We start from the raw sequence: 14,295 nt of genomic DNA, 5'->3' as shown, positions 1-14,295 counted from the left end.
AACGTCAAAGAAAAGTGGATGACGTCACAGTGGCTGCAGCCGAACGTGGGCGGGGCTTAAACCTATATAAAGGAGCCGTCCAGACTCCCAAGCATTTGGTTTACAAAGAGCACACATGCCTAGTCCAACTCCAACCAGCCAACAATTTATTTCCTCTTCTACATTTCAGAGTCAGAGAAATAGTAATACAAACTTAAACATGACAACTCCACACAGTAACACCTCAGTGGAAACATGGAAGTCCTTAAGTGACCACTTTTTTGGTACAATTGTACCACAGTGGCAATCTCTGCAGTTCAACCCAGAGTACTGCAACACTGAGCTGCCTTCCACTTTGCTGAAAGACATGTTGAAACTTTGTTCCATGTTAGAGGACGCAATGGACACAACCGTGGAGAAGGGAGATCCAGTGTCCACGCAGACTGATGAGGCCTGTCTTCACTCAGTGGACACAGAGTCCCCTGAGAAAACAGAAGAAACAGGAGCAAAGGACAGCATCCTGAAAGAAATTTCTGTAGATGACCACGGTGATAATGAAGAAACAGAAACTCCAGGACTGGAGGACTCTTCAGACTCAAAAAACCTCAAGCTGCATTTGACTGCAGAGGAGAGCAGTCTTGATAAAACATCCACAGCTGACAGTGAAATATCACTGCATCGTGCACCAACGCCACCTAACATATATCTAAATGTTTTTATTGGTTTTAGTGATTCATCTGAGGAAGAAGCGTCTGTGTCGTCCCAGATGTTTCTTCCTCAAACCCTCACCGCAGCCACAGTGGAACCGAAGAAGAGCTTTTTGAAGAAAAACTACTCAAAAGACTTGGACAACATAGAAGCTTCCCCCCTGGAAAAGCCTGTGAAGAAAACACTACATAGGTCAGTCCATAAGTCTGATTCAGATTTTGGTTCTTATGATGTCACTCTGGCATCTGATTATCTGTCTGAAGAAAAGATTTGTGTTTATAAAGTTATTCAGTTGGTAGTTTCAGAGGCCGCAGGCAAAGCCTTGTCTAAATACAAGGACTTCACACGGTGCCACAACTCCGACTCTATCAGCGATCGCCTGCTTGAAAAAATCTGGCCTCAGATTGACGAGAGGGATTTGGATCTATCTCCAAAAAGGCTGACCAATATCAACAAGGACATTTTCACCAATCTTTGCAAAGCACATAACTGCAAGGAGAAGTATTTGATTTTATGTCTGAGGGAACAGCTTGACGATATTACTGTCCCAACATTTACAAAACACCTGTTGGCCTTACCAAAAAGAGTACTCACTATATATAAAAACCGAGAAGAGTACGTAAAAGTTGTTGAAAGCTTCACTAAAGATTTGGTTCTGCACGCTATAAGCAACGCAAATGAGGCAAGGAAATTGCCTCCAGGGGCAGATAAAGCCATCATGAACAGGTTTACCCACAGGATTTGGGCTAAAATTTTGTCCCAAAAGCTTAAAATGTCCTTAGAGAACACTGAAGAAGTCAGTGTGAAAGTGTACAATGAACTCCGGCAAAAGTGGAAAAATCCAAACACTGTCCTGGAGTTAATGTTTAATGGCCAAGACAATATTGAAAACGTGATTGTCAAAAGTTTCAAAAGAAATGCCCCATTGAAGAGACCTAATTTCTTCTCTAGGGTTTTCTCACGAACACGTTAAAGTTTACCTGACACCTGCATCTAAAAAGCTGCGTTTTCAAAAATACCTGGGTACATGTGGACGTAGCCTAGATGCATTACATTTTTATTATAATTCTTCATTGTTAATGTTAAAACCAGACTACTTTAAAATAATTGTCTCATGAACCACCTGGTTGATAATAATTTCACCACATTACATTATAGCATTTTTCTGTCCTTTATTCCGTCTTCCTTCTCTCACCCCAACCGGTCGCAGCAGATGGCCGCCCCTCCCTGAGCCTGGTTCTGCTGGAGGTTTCTTCCTGTTAAAAGGGAGTTTTTCCTTCCCACTGTCGCCAAAGTGCTTGCTCACAGGGGGTCATATGATTGTTGGGTTCTGTACTATTGTAGGGTCTACCTTACAATAGAAAGCGCCTTGAGGCAACTGTTGTTGTGATTAGGCGCTATATAAATAAAATTGAATTGAATTCAAATAAAAATGAATTTAAAAAAAAGTTTTAAAAGTGTACTTAGTTTTATTTGCTGTCAATTTGCCTAGAATGGAATATCAGATTAGAACGGCCTCTAAAATATAATATTTAATTTATTAAATAAATCAAATGATTTACAGAAAATAAAATTCAAAAACACTTTCATTTTCACTGTATCTGTATGGCTATAGAGGAGCTGTTATTATTTTGCCTGTTTGTCAGTGCTGGTACGAACCCCGTTGGTGCTGTGTTGATCCTTTTGCAGAGGTTTGAAGTTTCTTTCGATAAATCTGAGTCAGTTTGGGTCGATGCTCAGTGTATTTTTCCACAACAATCTTGGTGACGAGGATGAGATTTCTTGAGTGATTTTTGTTCTCTACTTTCATTTTGATTCCAGGAAACCTGCAGGTAGACTCGATGAGTCTGAAAGAGCGCTTATGTCTGAGCAAAGTATGGAGAAGGCGAGTGCGTGGCAACTGAGATCAGACAGAGTCACCGCTGAAATCTCAATTATTAAAGAATCCAGAGTGGAGAGCAGCTGAGACCAACTTGAATTTCAGATTTTATTGAGGGTTTTTAAGGGGCAAGTATGATTAAGAACTGTAAAGTTACCCGGCGTTTGGTAAGGGTGTCAGCCATTCAGAGAAGTTCTGTAAACCGACAAGCACCTGATCAAACTACAAGGGTGCGCCTTGAGAGGTTCAAAGGTTTATTTTTATTCTTTTCATTGTTGGTTGTGGACATCTTAACTGTATAAACAACACACTGATTATACAGTTAAAAGCCTATTTCAGCCACCTATTTCACGTTAGCGGTAAAAACCAGCGATATATTTCATCCAGCAATGCGTAAAAACATTGAATTATGCAAATAAGGGGAAAAAAGCAAAGCTTAAATCTTCAGACATCTTCAGACATACCTGTCTGTCCTTTGCAGTTGTTCTTGGAGGCTCTGCAGCCTGCTCTGGTATCTCTCTGATAGGGAGTGAAAGGCTTCGATCAGTGAGTCCTTCAGCTCTGGATAAGGGCAGTCTGAATTCAAAACCTCTTCTGGAATGTTCACCAAATTATCTGAAGCACTAGTGAGATATTTCTGTGAAGGACAATATGGCAATCCTTGAGGTTGCCTATAGACTTTTTATGTGCTTGATATATACAGTTTTACATAAAAGTTTGGGATAATCATATATTTTGACTGACATTTGAAATTAATACAAGCAAACACAACCCCTCAAGCAGGGGTTCAAAAATTAATGCTGTGGACGGGTGTTTGGAGAAAACAGGGAGAAGCATTTCCTAAAACAAACATCTTGCTAACTGTTAAGCATACTGGTGAAAATATTCAGCTTTGTGTTCTAAATATCAACATGTTGGATGCATATCTCAGTAGTCAGTTATATAAGCAGAACTGTAAAGAGGTTACTGAAGAATAGAACGATGACCCAATAAACGTCTAACTTAGTTCAAAATAAATAAACAAAATATTCAGATGGAGCAAACTTTGGCATTCCCTGCATAATGAAATGTTAATTTCCTCTCACGACACACTGTAGCACTCACTTATTAAGGTGAAGAATATGCTATTATCGACAATGGAAATTTCTCTGCATAAAATAACAAACCTCCAGGCCAAGGCCTACAATCTCTCTCTCCAGGTCCAGATACTCTTCATCAAAGTTTGCAATAATGTCATCTTGTTGTGCTTTGACAAAGTTTATCTGTTGGTACAAGAATGAAAACATAAAAAATGTATTAAATACAGTGTTAGAAAACAAACATGCCAGTTTGACCTTTTGTTGTCAAGAAAAAACAAAATGGTAAAACAGAACTACAAATCTTGCTCTGGCTACCTTGGAAGTCCTCTGCCACAAACAACTCTCTCTCAAGATATTTATATATATTTTCTTTCGGTCATCTAAATTTATGAACTTCTGATAGACTGCTGCAATAATAGAAAATCACTAATTAGGCCTATTAAAACTGTAAGAGCCTAATTAAAAGGAGTAGTTAGATCTAAGGTAATGTTTAAGAAATATTAAGCTGTGAAGTGTTATTTGGAAGCAAAAAATACAAATATGATGTAGCTGATCCTGATCCTGATTGTATTAATATACTGTTATGACTTGTTATATTGGTAGACAATATCACCCAATGAACACCTACCTAGTGAACAACCAAACAATAAGGCATTTGAAAAGGAGAAGGAAATAGACATCAAATTCAAAGAGCTACCCATGCTCTGAATACTGACAAATGTTTTGTGAAAAGAGAGTTTATACATGTCTCCTATAAAAAACGAACTAAACACCAGGATTCAATAGCTCGTAGAACCACCTTTAGCAGCAACAATCTGAAGTAAATTAAAGTAATCCTTTTCTGTATGACTGCGTCGGTCTCTCGTGTCATTGTGAAGGAATTCTGGCTCACTCTTTTTTACAATGTTGATTCAGTTCCTTGAGGTTTGCAGTCATTTGTCATGCCACAGCATTTCAGTGGGGTTGAGAACTGGACTGCAATTTGACTGCGTGGGCCACTGCAGCGCCTTGACTCTTTTCTTTCTCAGCCATTCTGTTGGACATTTGCTGCTGTGCCTGGGATTATTGTTTTGTTCCATGACCAAATTTCAGCCAAGCTTTAGATGCCTTACATTTGACTCTAGTATACTTTGGTATGCAAAGGATTTTATCTTCAACCCGGTGACTGCAAGGTGCCAGGGTCCCATAGTTGCAAACCATGCGCTGAAATGCTGTGTTTGGTTTTCACTAAATGTGGCTCTGTGCATTATTGCCAAATATCTCCGCTGTGGTCTCATCTGTCTAAAGTACACTCTTCTACAAGTCTTGTGTTTTGTTCAGATGCAACTGTGTAAACCTAAGTTTGCTGCCAAGTTCTTTTTGGAAGAGAAGAAGAGGCTTTCCACTGGCAGCCTTCCAAACAGGACATACTTGTTCAGTCTAATTGTACTGTCATGAACTTTAATATTTAATATGCTAACAGAGACCTGTTAGCATGTTAGCAAGACCTGCTTCAGACTACCAAACTGCCAAAACTTCTGCATTTATAAAGGTGCTCACTTTTATCGATGACACCTGGCTGCTACTTACCCTCTTAATTCCTGTGGAAGCAGTCAGGGTAAACTAAGTTTTTCATAACACTGCATAAGTTTTAAAAAAAACAAAAAACCAAAACCCAGATAACTGTAAATATTTTTTAAACATTTATCAGCCAACACCATCATTTTTGGTATGCAGGAAATGACTTGAGGACAGGAATGCTCAAATGTGCCATGAATTGAGATGGGCTATTGCATGTTGAAAATGCAAAGCCCTCCCAAAAATGTAAAAATATACAGTACATTATTGATATCAAGGTAGCAGTATTAGTAGAAACATTCAAAAAAGGAAGAGATCTTAGTGTTCCAGAACAGCACAAAAACACAGATACAATGAATAAAACCGATTAACTGTCTGATGGCTCTTATGCTTTTGTAAGGGATGAAGATAAGGAATGAATGAAAATGAATGTGTCTTACAATATAACTACACCCGTCACCCACATAAACAGCAGTAGTAAAATGGTTTTATAGATGCATGAATGCATATGTGGACGATTATAACGTTTATTTACTGAAAGTCAATTACAATTGTAATTGAGTTTGTTAAAAACATTATCTCTTTTAAGTTAAGAGAAAATAGTTTAAGCTTTAACCTATTAATATTCATTTTCAAATTATTATTCCTATTTTATTATTATTCAAACCACATCTAGAAATGCTAAAAGCAGTATTAACATTTTTAAAAGTTGTACACAAGCATAGTGTCGCCTACTGTGTGCTTTTCTATTTCTTTTTGTACCACCCAATTCTGTGCCAATTTTAGTGTTGTTTTTAAACTCCTCACTTTCACTCCAGGATGAAAGCACAATTATACAGCATTCAGCTTCTCTTTTTTTATTGTGAGGCAGAGAAAGGAAAAGTTGTGGAATAAGAGATTGGGAAAGGAAGACAAAATGTGTGTTTATCAGCAATCAGGTGGGTAAGGGCTATGGGCCAATAAGAGAATAGGAGGCCATGGGGGGGGGGGGGGGGGGGGGGGGAATACACTTCATTCCCAGTAAGGTGTTTCTGAGACCCGGCTAACTCCTTAATCTCACGATTCATCTCTAGACCCAGCAAAAGCCTCTCAGAGTCACAGACAGAATTTATGTCTTTAGGGTCCACAGATATCTAACAAACAACAGCTTCATGGACAGCATATACTGCTTGGCACAAGGTAAGATCACTGTGTGAAAGTAAGAGATTGTAAACTTCTGTGGAGGAGCTGGATGGGCTATTTTGGTCTGGTACCTGCAGAGAGTTTCCGCTGATTAGATTTGCTTTTGAAGACTTGAAGTGTATAGACAGGAAAAAATACTGCCACTTTTTTTCTTTTTTCCCCCAATCAAGGACATATGTTGCAAAACACTCTTTTATACATGTATATATATATGGCTGGTCTTTATCAAAATCACTAAGCCCTTATTCCATATCTCACAATACCTGTTGTATCACTTGTTCCCAGTTTGATGGATGTGCAGAGAGCTGCTGATGTTGTACTTCACCCAGTCTGAAGACCAGGTCATCCCTGAGCTGATAAATAGGCTGCACAGAGTTTATCCTGAATGCCTCAATTTCCCTCTCAAGAAACAGTTCTAAAACCCGAAAACACACAGGTATACACATTAGCAGTGCACTGCTTAAACAGCAAGGTGATGGTGACACAAATGCACATAAAAAATGTAGTTGTTTACCATATTCTTGAAGAGAGAAGATGGCACTGTCCGTTATATTGTTTGGCCTGATCTGCTTTATAAAATAATGGATGTCATTTTCAGCTTTCTCTCTGTTGGAGAGAACAAATGCATTCTATTAAATGCAAACATATCCATTAATTTAAATGACAAATAATGAACTCATTTTAAACCTAAGCATAAATGATATAATTATGCAAAATGGCCTGTTTCAGAATAAGAGACTTTATTTATTTATCTATTGATGCAAGCATCACTGTAATGCAGTACCTAATAAACATGGAGTTAATGTCAGCTTCCTAACGTTATGGAGTGCTCTGTAGCTTAATCTATAAAACTATATGACAACTTATTGATCTGAATTTGTACAAGCGGCCATGACCTGAAAGGTAGCTGCTAATTATACATAACGGTGTAAAAAGTATATATTTTACCCTTAAATGAGTAAAATAAAAAAGCATGTTCTTTGCATTTGGCTTACAACAATTCCACATTTAGAGATGGCCATAAGAAGGTGAAAACTTTTTTTCATCTATCTCACACACACACACAGAGTATTACAGACTTCGCTGGTGGACTTTCTCCAAAAGTTTGACAAAAGTTAGGGGTAGGATGTCTTGTTGCTGTGAGCAGCTTCATACTGAAATGACCCACAGAGAGAGCTACAATAATTATTTGTTTCTTGCTAACATGGTTGAGATGGTTGCAAAAAGGAACAAGTAACCATAGAGATATACTTTCCTGTTTGCTTGTTTGAATCCCAAGGTACTTTAACTAGATATGTGTGGAGAGAGATGCAAGCAGTGGCACATCCTTATGACTAGGCTCATTACTGAGGATAACGCTTGTGTACATCATTAACCTTGGGTGGCTCAGACATAGTCATTATGCAGCCAAACAAGCTGCACCCCAGAGCTAGTGCTGCCCTTCTCACTTCACAAGACATGACACTGCTGGGGCCCCCAGTCCCACACTTCTGCCTCAACCCACAGAGGAACACTTTTCCTCCATTTAGTATACCCCTCTGTCTCTGCATGGCTATAACCACCCACTTCTCTCTGTTAATTTAATGTCATGGAGTCAGAAAATCAGCTTAAATATCCTCTCTTCATTTTTTTCTCGGACACATTTTTTGTTTCATCTTTTTTGTGTGTCCAGTTTATTCATTTATTTATTTTTTCATGCATGTTCCTGGCTAGGCATAATGGGGCTTAAGTGGAATGTTTGCATGGTGTAATAGCAGATTCAGAAAACTGCAGCAGATAATGACAGGGAGTAATAGGGGGCTCTTACTCAGCCTTTTGCAGCCTGAGGCACTCTGTGCTCCACACCTGTCTGTGCTGCCGTAATATGGAGCTCTCCTTGGTTGCCTTGGCTGCACAGCGAGTCTTGTGAACCTATAAGATGGTTCACAAGGCAGTTAAATGCAAAGCAGGAATAAACAGTTTTCCTGGAAGCCCAACATGCATTTGGCTGGAGTGCTTGCTTTTAAATGCACTTTAACTAGGAACATTTATTTCCGCCTACAATTAACTTCATCCGGAGAGATCTCTATGTGCAGTGCTTTAACGCATCAAATGTCTAGACCATTTTGAATGAAGCACAAAGCATATTGTGCACATAGTTTATACATACATCATAATGTTGCAAAGAATGTGAAATACGCAGTATTCTTATGGTTGAAAGCATTTAATCCATTTAAAGGCATGCTTCAGTTTTTATTAGCATTATTAAATCTTTGAGTGACTCATAATTCAGCTGGAACAGTGTCACTATTAATGCAAAAAAACAAAATAAACTGGAAAAAATTTGATGAAACACAAATGATACACATTAGGCATGTTAATAGGAGAAACGGGGGAGGTAGCAGTCTTAATCTGTCATCACTTGTGGGTTCCCCCCCATAAACCCTCTTTAAAGCACTCCGTTAGAGCACCTTTAGCATAGCAACGCATTGTCTTATCAGTGTTTTTTTTTCACAAAATATAATCTCACAAAACCAAAACATGGTTGCAAGTAATTTCCAGATGAGCAGTGAATAAAATGATTTGGGTATACATTCAAATGCTGTGTCTATGTGTTCAGAGGGGATTGCTGTTTTTGGATATGTTTTGCTAATGCTCATTTTATAGTAAGTCAATCTACAGTGCTCAGTTGGATTTTAGTGCAGCACTGAAATAAAAAGGCCAAACTGCTGATATTCCATGCCTCTTCCAGGCAGTGTATTATAGGTCATTTTAATTTGCACTGGCTGTCTAATAACTCATTTGGACTGCAAAAACTGTGCCTGGAGCAAAAATTACATCACCTCATTTGTAGTCTCACTCTGCCAAATAAAACTAATCCATTAATATCTACTCTTATTAGCATTATAATAGCCATTAAATTGGTTAGCTTCCCAATCAGTTTTTAGGTAAAGGCACTTAAAACATTTTAGTGAACATTATTGTTTGCTTAAACCTAACCAAAGGAAAATTGAGGTCTTTAATTCTCATATTTAAAGTTTTTCTCACACCACATTATACATTTTCATGCATTTAACAACATTTCCTTCCATTTAATTCTTAACCCATACCAATCTTATTTTTATGCCTCTGTTAAACAAAATGTATGGCATTTTAAAAATTGCTGACATAACACTTCCTGGCTTCCAGACGGAAAATGTAAAAAAATGTATAAAATATTCAAAGGTCTGCCTGGATTACATGCCACCTTGCAAGACCCATACGAAATACCTGGATAAAAAAAATTGAAAATGGTTATTTGCAAGTCAGAAGACCATAATACCGTCGGAAAATCAACTCTGTACTTGACCTAGAATATTCTGTGTAAATCCATGGCTCACCCTTCATACATTTCTCACGTTTCCATAGATCTTTCCACAATAGGCTCCTTGACTTGTCATAAAAGAAAAAAGATTTTATGTTACTAATAACATAAAAGAGGATTTTCTTCTAACTCTGGTTCATTCTTTCTCTACTTTCTGTGAAACAAACATGTAGTAGTTCTTCATGTGCAATGAAAAGTTGCACTACTTCAAGAAAAAAAATGAGGCCATTTTCAATTTGAAAGCAGCAACACATTTCTAAAAAAGTTGGGCCAGAGCCATGTTTAGCGATCTCCTCTTTGTGTAACAACAGTATGTAAACATCTGAGGAGACCAGCTGCTGGACTTCTGGGAGAGGAATGTTGTTCCATTCTTGTCTGACGTAGGATTCTTGCTGCTCAACAGTTCTATATCTGCTTTGTCATATTTTTCATTTAATGATGTGCCAAATGATTTTAATTGGTGAAAGTTCTGGACTGCAGACAGGCCTGTTCAGCACCCTGACTCTTCTGCTACGAAGTAATGCTCTTGTAATAGATGTTGGATTGATGTGCCCCATATCATCAGGAACTGAGAGCTGATAACAAGCTGGATGATCCCTCTCTTTAGTCCAGAGGATGAAGGATGTTTTTGAAAAGCATTTCATATTTAGATTTGTCTGACCACAGAGCAGTTTAACACTTAATTCAGTCCATTTCAAATAAGCTTTAGGCCAGAGAAGACACTGCCCTGTCTGAATCATGTTACACATGGCTTGTTCTTTGCATCACAGAGTTTTAACGTGTCTTTGTGGATGACATGCTGAACTGCATTCACAGGCAGTGATTTCTATTCCTTTGCCCATGCAGAGACTTCCATGGTAGAATCATGGCTGTTTTTAATGCAGCGATGCACGTCACAGGCATCCAGTATTAATCTTCAACCTAGTCACTTGTGTACAGAGATTTGTTCTCTGAATCTTTCGGTAATACTATGTACTGTAGATGACAAGCTGTTTACATTTTATGGAATTCTTCCACAATTAGTAGACACAAATTTTTTTTCCCAGATTGGTGAACTTCAACCCATCTTTACTTCTGAGAAACTTTGACTCTCTAAGATCTCTTTTTATCCTCTGACCTGTTACTGACCTGTTGCCAAGTAACCTAATATTTTTCATGAAATACTAAAATGTCATATTTTCTATCTTCTGTTATTATTCTGTTTTATGTGATTTATAAATCATTCCATTCTGTTTTTATTTATATTTTACACAGTGTCTTAAATTCTCTATAATAGGGTTTGTATATTCAGCTCGTAGACATCCACATGAACAATGTAAAAATAGTTGTATGAGGACATTTAATTTCCTTTCATACACAATGAGTAAAAAGTCATCTTTTTCAGTTTGAAGGATTTAAACTTAAACCACAGGTAAGCCATGTCTCATTCTTTTTTCAACTTCTCCCTTCAGGTGTTGCCACCCTATCCTCTGCATCACACCAATTATCTGCGTGTCCTTTCTCACTACATCCATTAACCTTCGCTTTTTCCTAATACATGCACTATCACTCTTCTACCCATGGCCAAACCATCTCAACCTTGCCCCTTTTACTTTGTCTCCAAATCAGCTCCATCCTGAGCAGTCCCTCTGATATACCCTTTCCTTATGCATTTTTCATTCTTTATTGCTCCTTTTAATACATTTTGAAATACAAATCATCAATGAAATGTCATACATGAGTAAAGGATCAATAACTTTGCAATCACACAAAGGGGATTCTCCCGCAATATTGGAGACATGGAATCTGTCAGTTATGCATTTTCTTATAATATAATGTGTTTCAGCAAAAACACGTAAACATTAATATAGGTGAATCAGTAGGGAAAATGTAGCAATATTATGCCCATTTGTTGGATGTCTACCTGTAATCAAAACAGTACTGAAAAAAATATGTTTCCCACTCCTTTTTTTAGTGTTTACATACACACATATCTGTATATTGGGTAACACAGTGCACCAGAGTGTAGTATAGAGCTGCCAAGTGTTTACTGTCTACTAATGCTGCCAGTCCATTTATAGAAAGCAAAAATGATCCCATGCTTGAGGCTACTCATGGTAATTTATTTACCCCTATCACATCACCAATATGAGATGTTCAAAAAGCCTGCTTTTTCAGGAGGGCCAATATGAACATAGCCTCTCTTATCTAAGTTATCCAGAGCACAGGGTTGAAGAAGCCATGGGCTATCACGATGATGCTAGAAGGCTTCTGACACAATTTACTAATTAAAACAACACAGGTCTAACAGCCTAATCTCCAGTGCCCCTAGCATTAACTTTTTGATCAGCTCATAATCATGTGACTATGAACTTCAAACAGTGTGGTGGGAAAAACCACAGGAAGCCAAATGAATATTCACAGAAATGCCATTCTGTATGGCAGTGATATTACTGCTCTCTTTCATGTTGTTGGACAAACTACAAGAGTTATGCAATGTCTATTTTATGCTAAATGAAATCCTTTTACAGCGTGTGGCATATATGAAAGAGTGGGAAAAGGTAAACACACACACATGCACGCACACAGATATTGCACTTTTTACTACTACTGAGGACATGCTATTTAGTTAACACTTCCTTTGATGTATAATGAGTGGTTTTATTCCACATACTCCTTTATTTGCTGCTGAATCAACGTGTTATTAAATGCAACAGGACTTTATTTTAGGAAAACACAGCTTTTTTTATTAGCACAAGGATTATAGTGCTAAGAAAAGGTTACCTTTTGTCCAATTAGATCAGTCTCCTGGCGTTTGGCATCAACAATCGCTAGTAGTCTTTTATATTCTGCCGGCTTGTATTTTGAGCTGCCAAGACCATTTTTCATTCGCACTGTCAGTTTTTCTGCATGGATGAAAACAGATGATATGGATGAATTAGGATCACTGGAATTCTTGAAAATCTCATCACTTTTAATGTCTGAAGTAAAAACTTTATGCTGACTTCAGCAAAAAAAAGGTTAGACAGAGGAGCAGCACCAGTTAAGCTCTAATGGATTGTATGTGTAATAAAGAAATGATTGCACAGGAGGAGGGGGATAGCAGAGATAAACTGTGTCAGACGTTTTTTTTCAGTGCTTCGGCTTGACTCAAGGAAGCAGGTGGATAAACACAAGCTGTGCCTGTGACAAAAACAACAGACTTGAAAGGCACCTGGAGAATTCGACATGAGGGCTTCAGGTCAAACCGGTTCAACAGTTCAGTAGACCACTATGTCAGAAGCCAGAATATTCCAGCCATTTTTCACTCACTTACCAACATCTTCCGTTTTAATGCTCGTTATGAATGTTTGTAGATCCTTTCCACTCATCACTGTGGAGCTTTATCTTCATGCACCAGAGTACCTTCAAAATAAATACATTAATTATTGCGCTGCAAACACATGCACAGCTTTGTTGCCTACAAAAAAAAAAGTTTGGTGTGACATTGTTTAAAATGCTAGTTAACATCAACAAGTTTTAGTGTACTGCAGCCAGTGTGTGTGTGATATACTGCTGGAATGTTTTTTTTTTCTTTTTTGCCTTTGTTTTGGATTAAGCTTGGAAAGATTTTCGCACAGGATTCATCTCCTTTCAAATGCATGGTGTGTGAAGAGATGGGATGAACTATGCAGGAATTAATTTTTTTATGATAGGAGGGAAAACAGATGCGCTGTTCTGAATCCTTTTCTATTTTTTGCCCATGTCTCCATTACATATAGACTTAAATACCAATTTTAAGGACAGCAAAATTATTATTTTTTCCATTTCAACACCAAATGGCAAGCCAAGGTTAGGATTCAAGACATAGGTCATTCTAGAAATGTCAATTTTTCTGTCCCTGGCTTTTACTACACTTAAAAACCACTTTATTTACAATTTATTTCCATGTTAAATTTGAATATTTTTTCCTTCCTCATCCATTAAATTCACAATATCTGTTTTTTTAATTAAATTATATAGAAGAACAGGCACCACCACAGCGTTTGTCCCCACAGTGGAGTATGGTGGGTAAAGGCTGTGTTTTTTTTGTTATATGTTTTGCATATAAGTTTTTGCATCAAATCAATCAGATATGTTAAAAATATGATGACTGTGACAAAATGAAGCAAAATGTGAAATAAATATTGTAAGATATATAAAGACAGTCATGGTCCCTTAAAACTGTGTCACTGGTGTTATGAGAAACGTTTATTATTTTGAAACAAAACATCCCAATAATGACATCACTTGACTTACTATCACAGATTTCCTGAAGCACTATAAAGAAATGGTCATGATGAGACCAGTGTCTCTTTTCATTTATCAGATTTTTTTCTGTTTTATCTTGTAATTTCATAAGAAGCTTTTAGTTGAAGTCACTAATACGACACAGTTAGGAAATTGTTAAAGAAAAACAAAAACAAAACAACAGAATATAAATAGATTAAATGACATAATTTGGTGAGTATAAGATGACTGACATCATGTGTGCGCATAGTAAAGCGCTATATAAATACAGGCCATTTACCATTTACCATGTGGTTTGATGCTTGCAGCATCTATTTTGT

The 14,295-nt window shown here is 37.5% G+C and overlaps 1 protein-coding gene across 2 annotated transcripts in view; it reads right to left on the bottom strand.

Annotated features, from left to right (window-relative positions):
* Positions 1 to 13,092, bottom strand: part of LOC146616280 (coiled-coil domain-containing protein 148-like) — a 28,240-nt gene extending 15,148 nt beyond the window's left edge. Inside the window, exons 1-7 of one of the 2 annotated variants that reach the window (XM_085374830.1) lie at positions 13,023 to 13,092; positions 12,491 to 12,612; positions 8,192 to 8,295; positions 6,899 to 6,990; positions 6,648 to 6,799; positions 3,733 to 3,828; positions 3,031 to 3,203 (exon numbers count right to left, since the gene is read on the bottom strand). In XM_085374830.1, the coding sequence (XP_085230956.1) occupies positions 3,031 to 3,203; positions 3,733 to 3,828; positions 6,648 to 6,799; positions 6,899 to 6,990; positions 8,192 to 8,295; positions 12,491 to 12,612; positions 13,023 to 13,077 (794 nt within the window). In that variant the 5' untranslated portion in view covers positions 13,078 to 13,092. Of the gene's footprint in view, positions 1 to 3,030; positions 3,204 to 3,732; positions 3,829 to 6,647; positions 6,800 to 6,898; positions 6,991 to 8,191; positions 8,296 to 12,490; positions 12,613 to 12,830; positions 12,937 to 13,022 lie in introns of those variants that run through there. The other variant, XM_085374831.1, reaches the window with a different exon arrangement.
* Positions 13,093 to 14,295: the final 1,203 nt, after the last annotated feature.

The sequence above is a fragment of the Diplotaxodon limnothrissa genome, linkage group LG16, assembly GCF_057381915.1.
Source record: "Diplotaxodon limnothrissa isolate DT_005_m linkage group LG16, D_limnothrissa_male_GT1.1, whole genome shotgun sequence".
In the NCBI taxonomy this organism is placed as follows: Eukaryota; Metazoa; Chordata; class Actinopteri; order Cichliformes; family Cichlidae; genus Diplotaxodon; species Diplotaxodon limnothrissa.
Note: the sequence above shows the minus strand (reverse complement) of the source record. Positions and strands in the feature narration are given on the sequence as shown.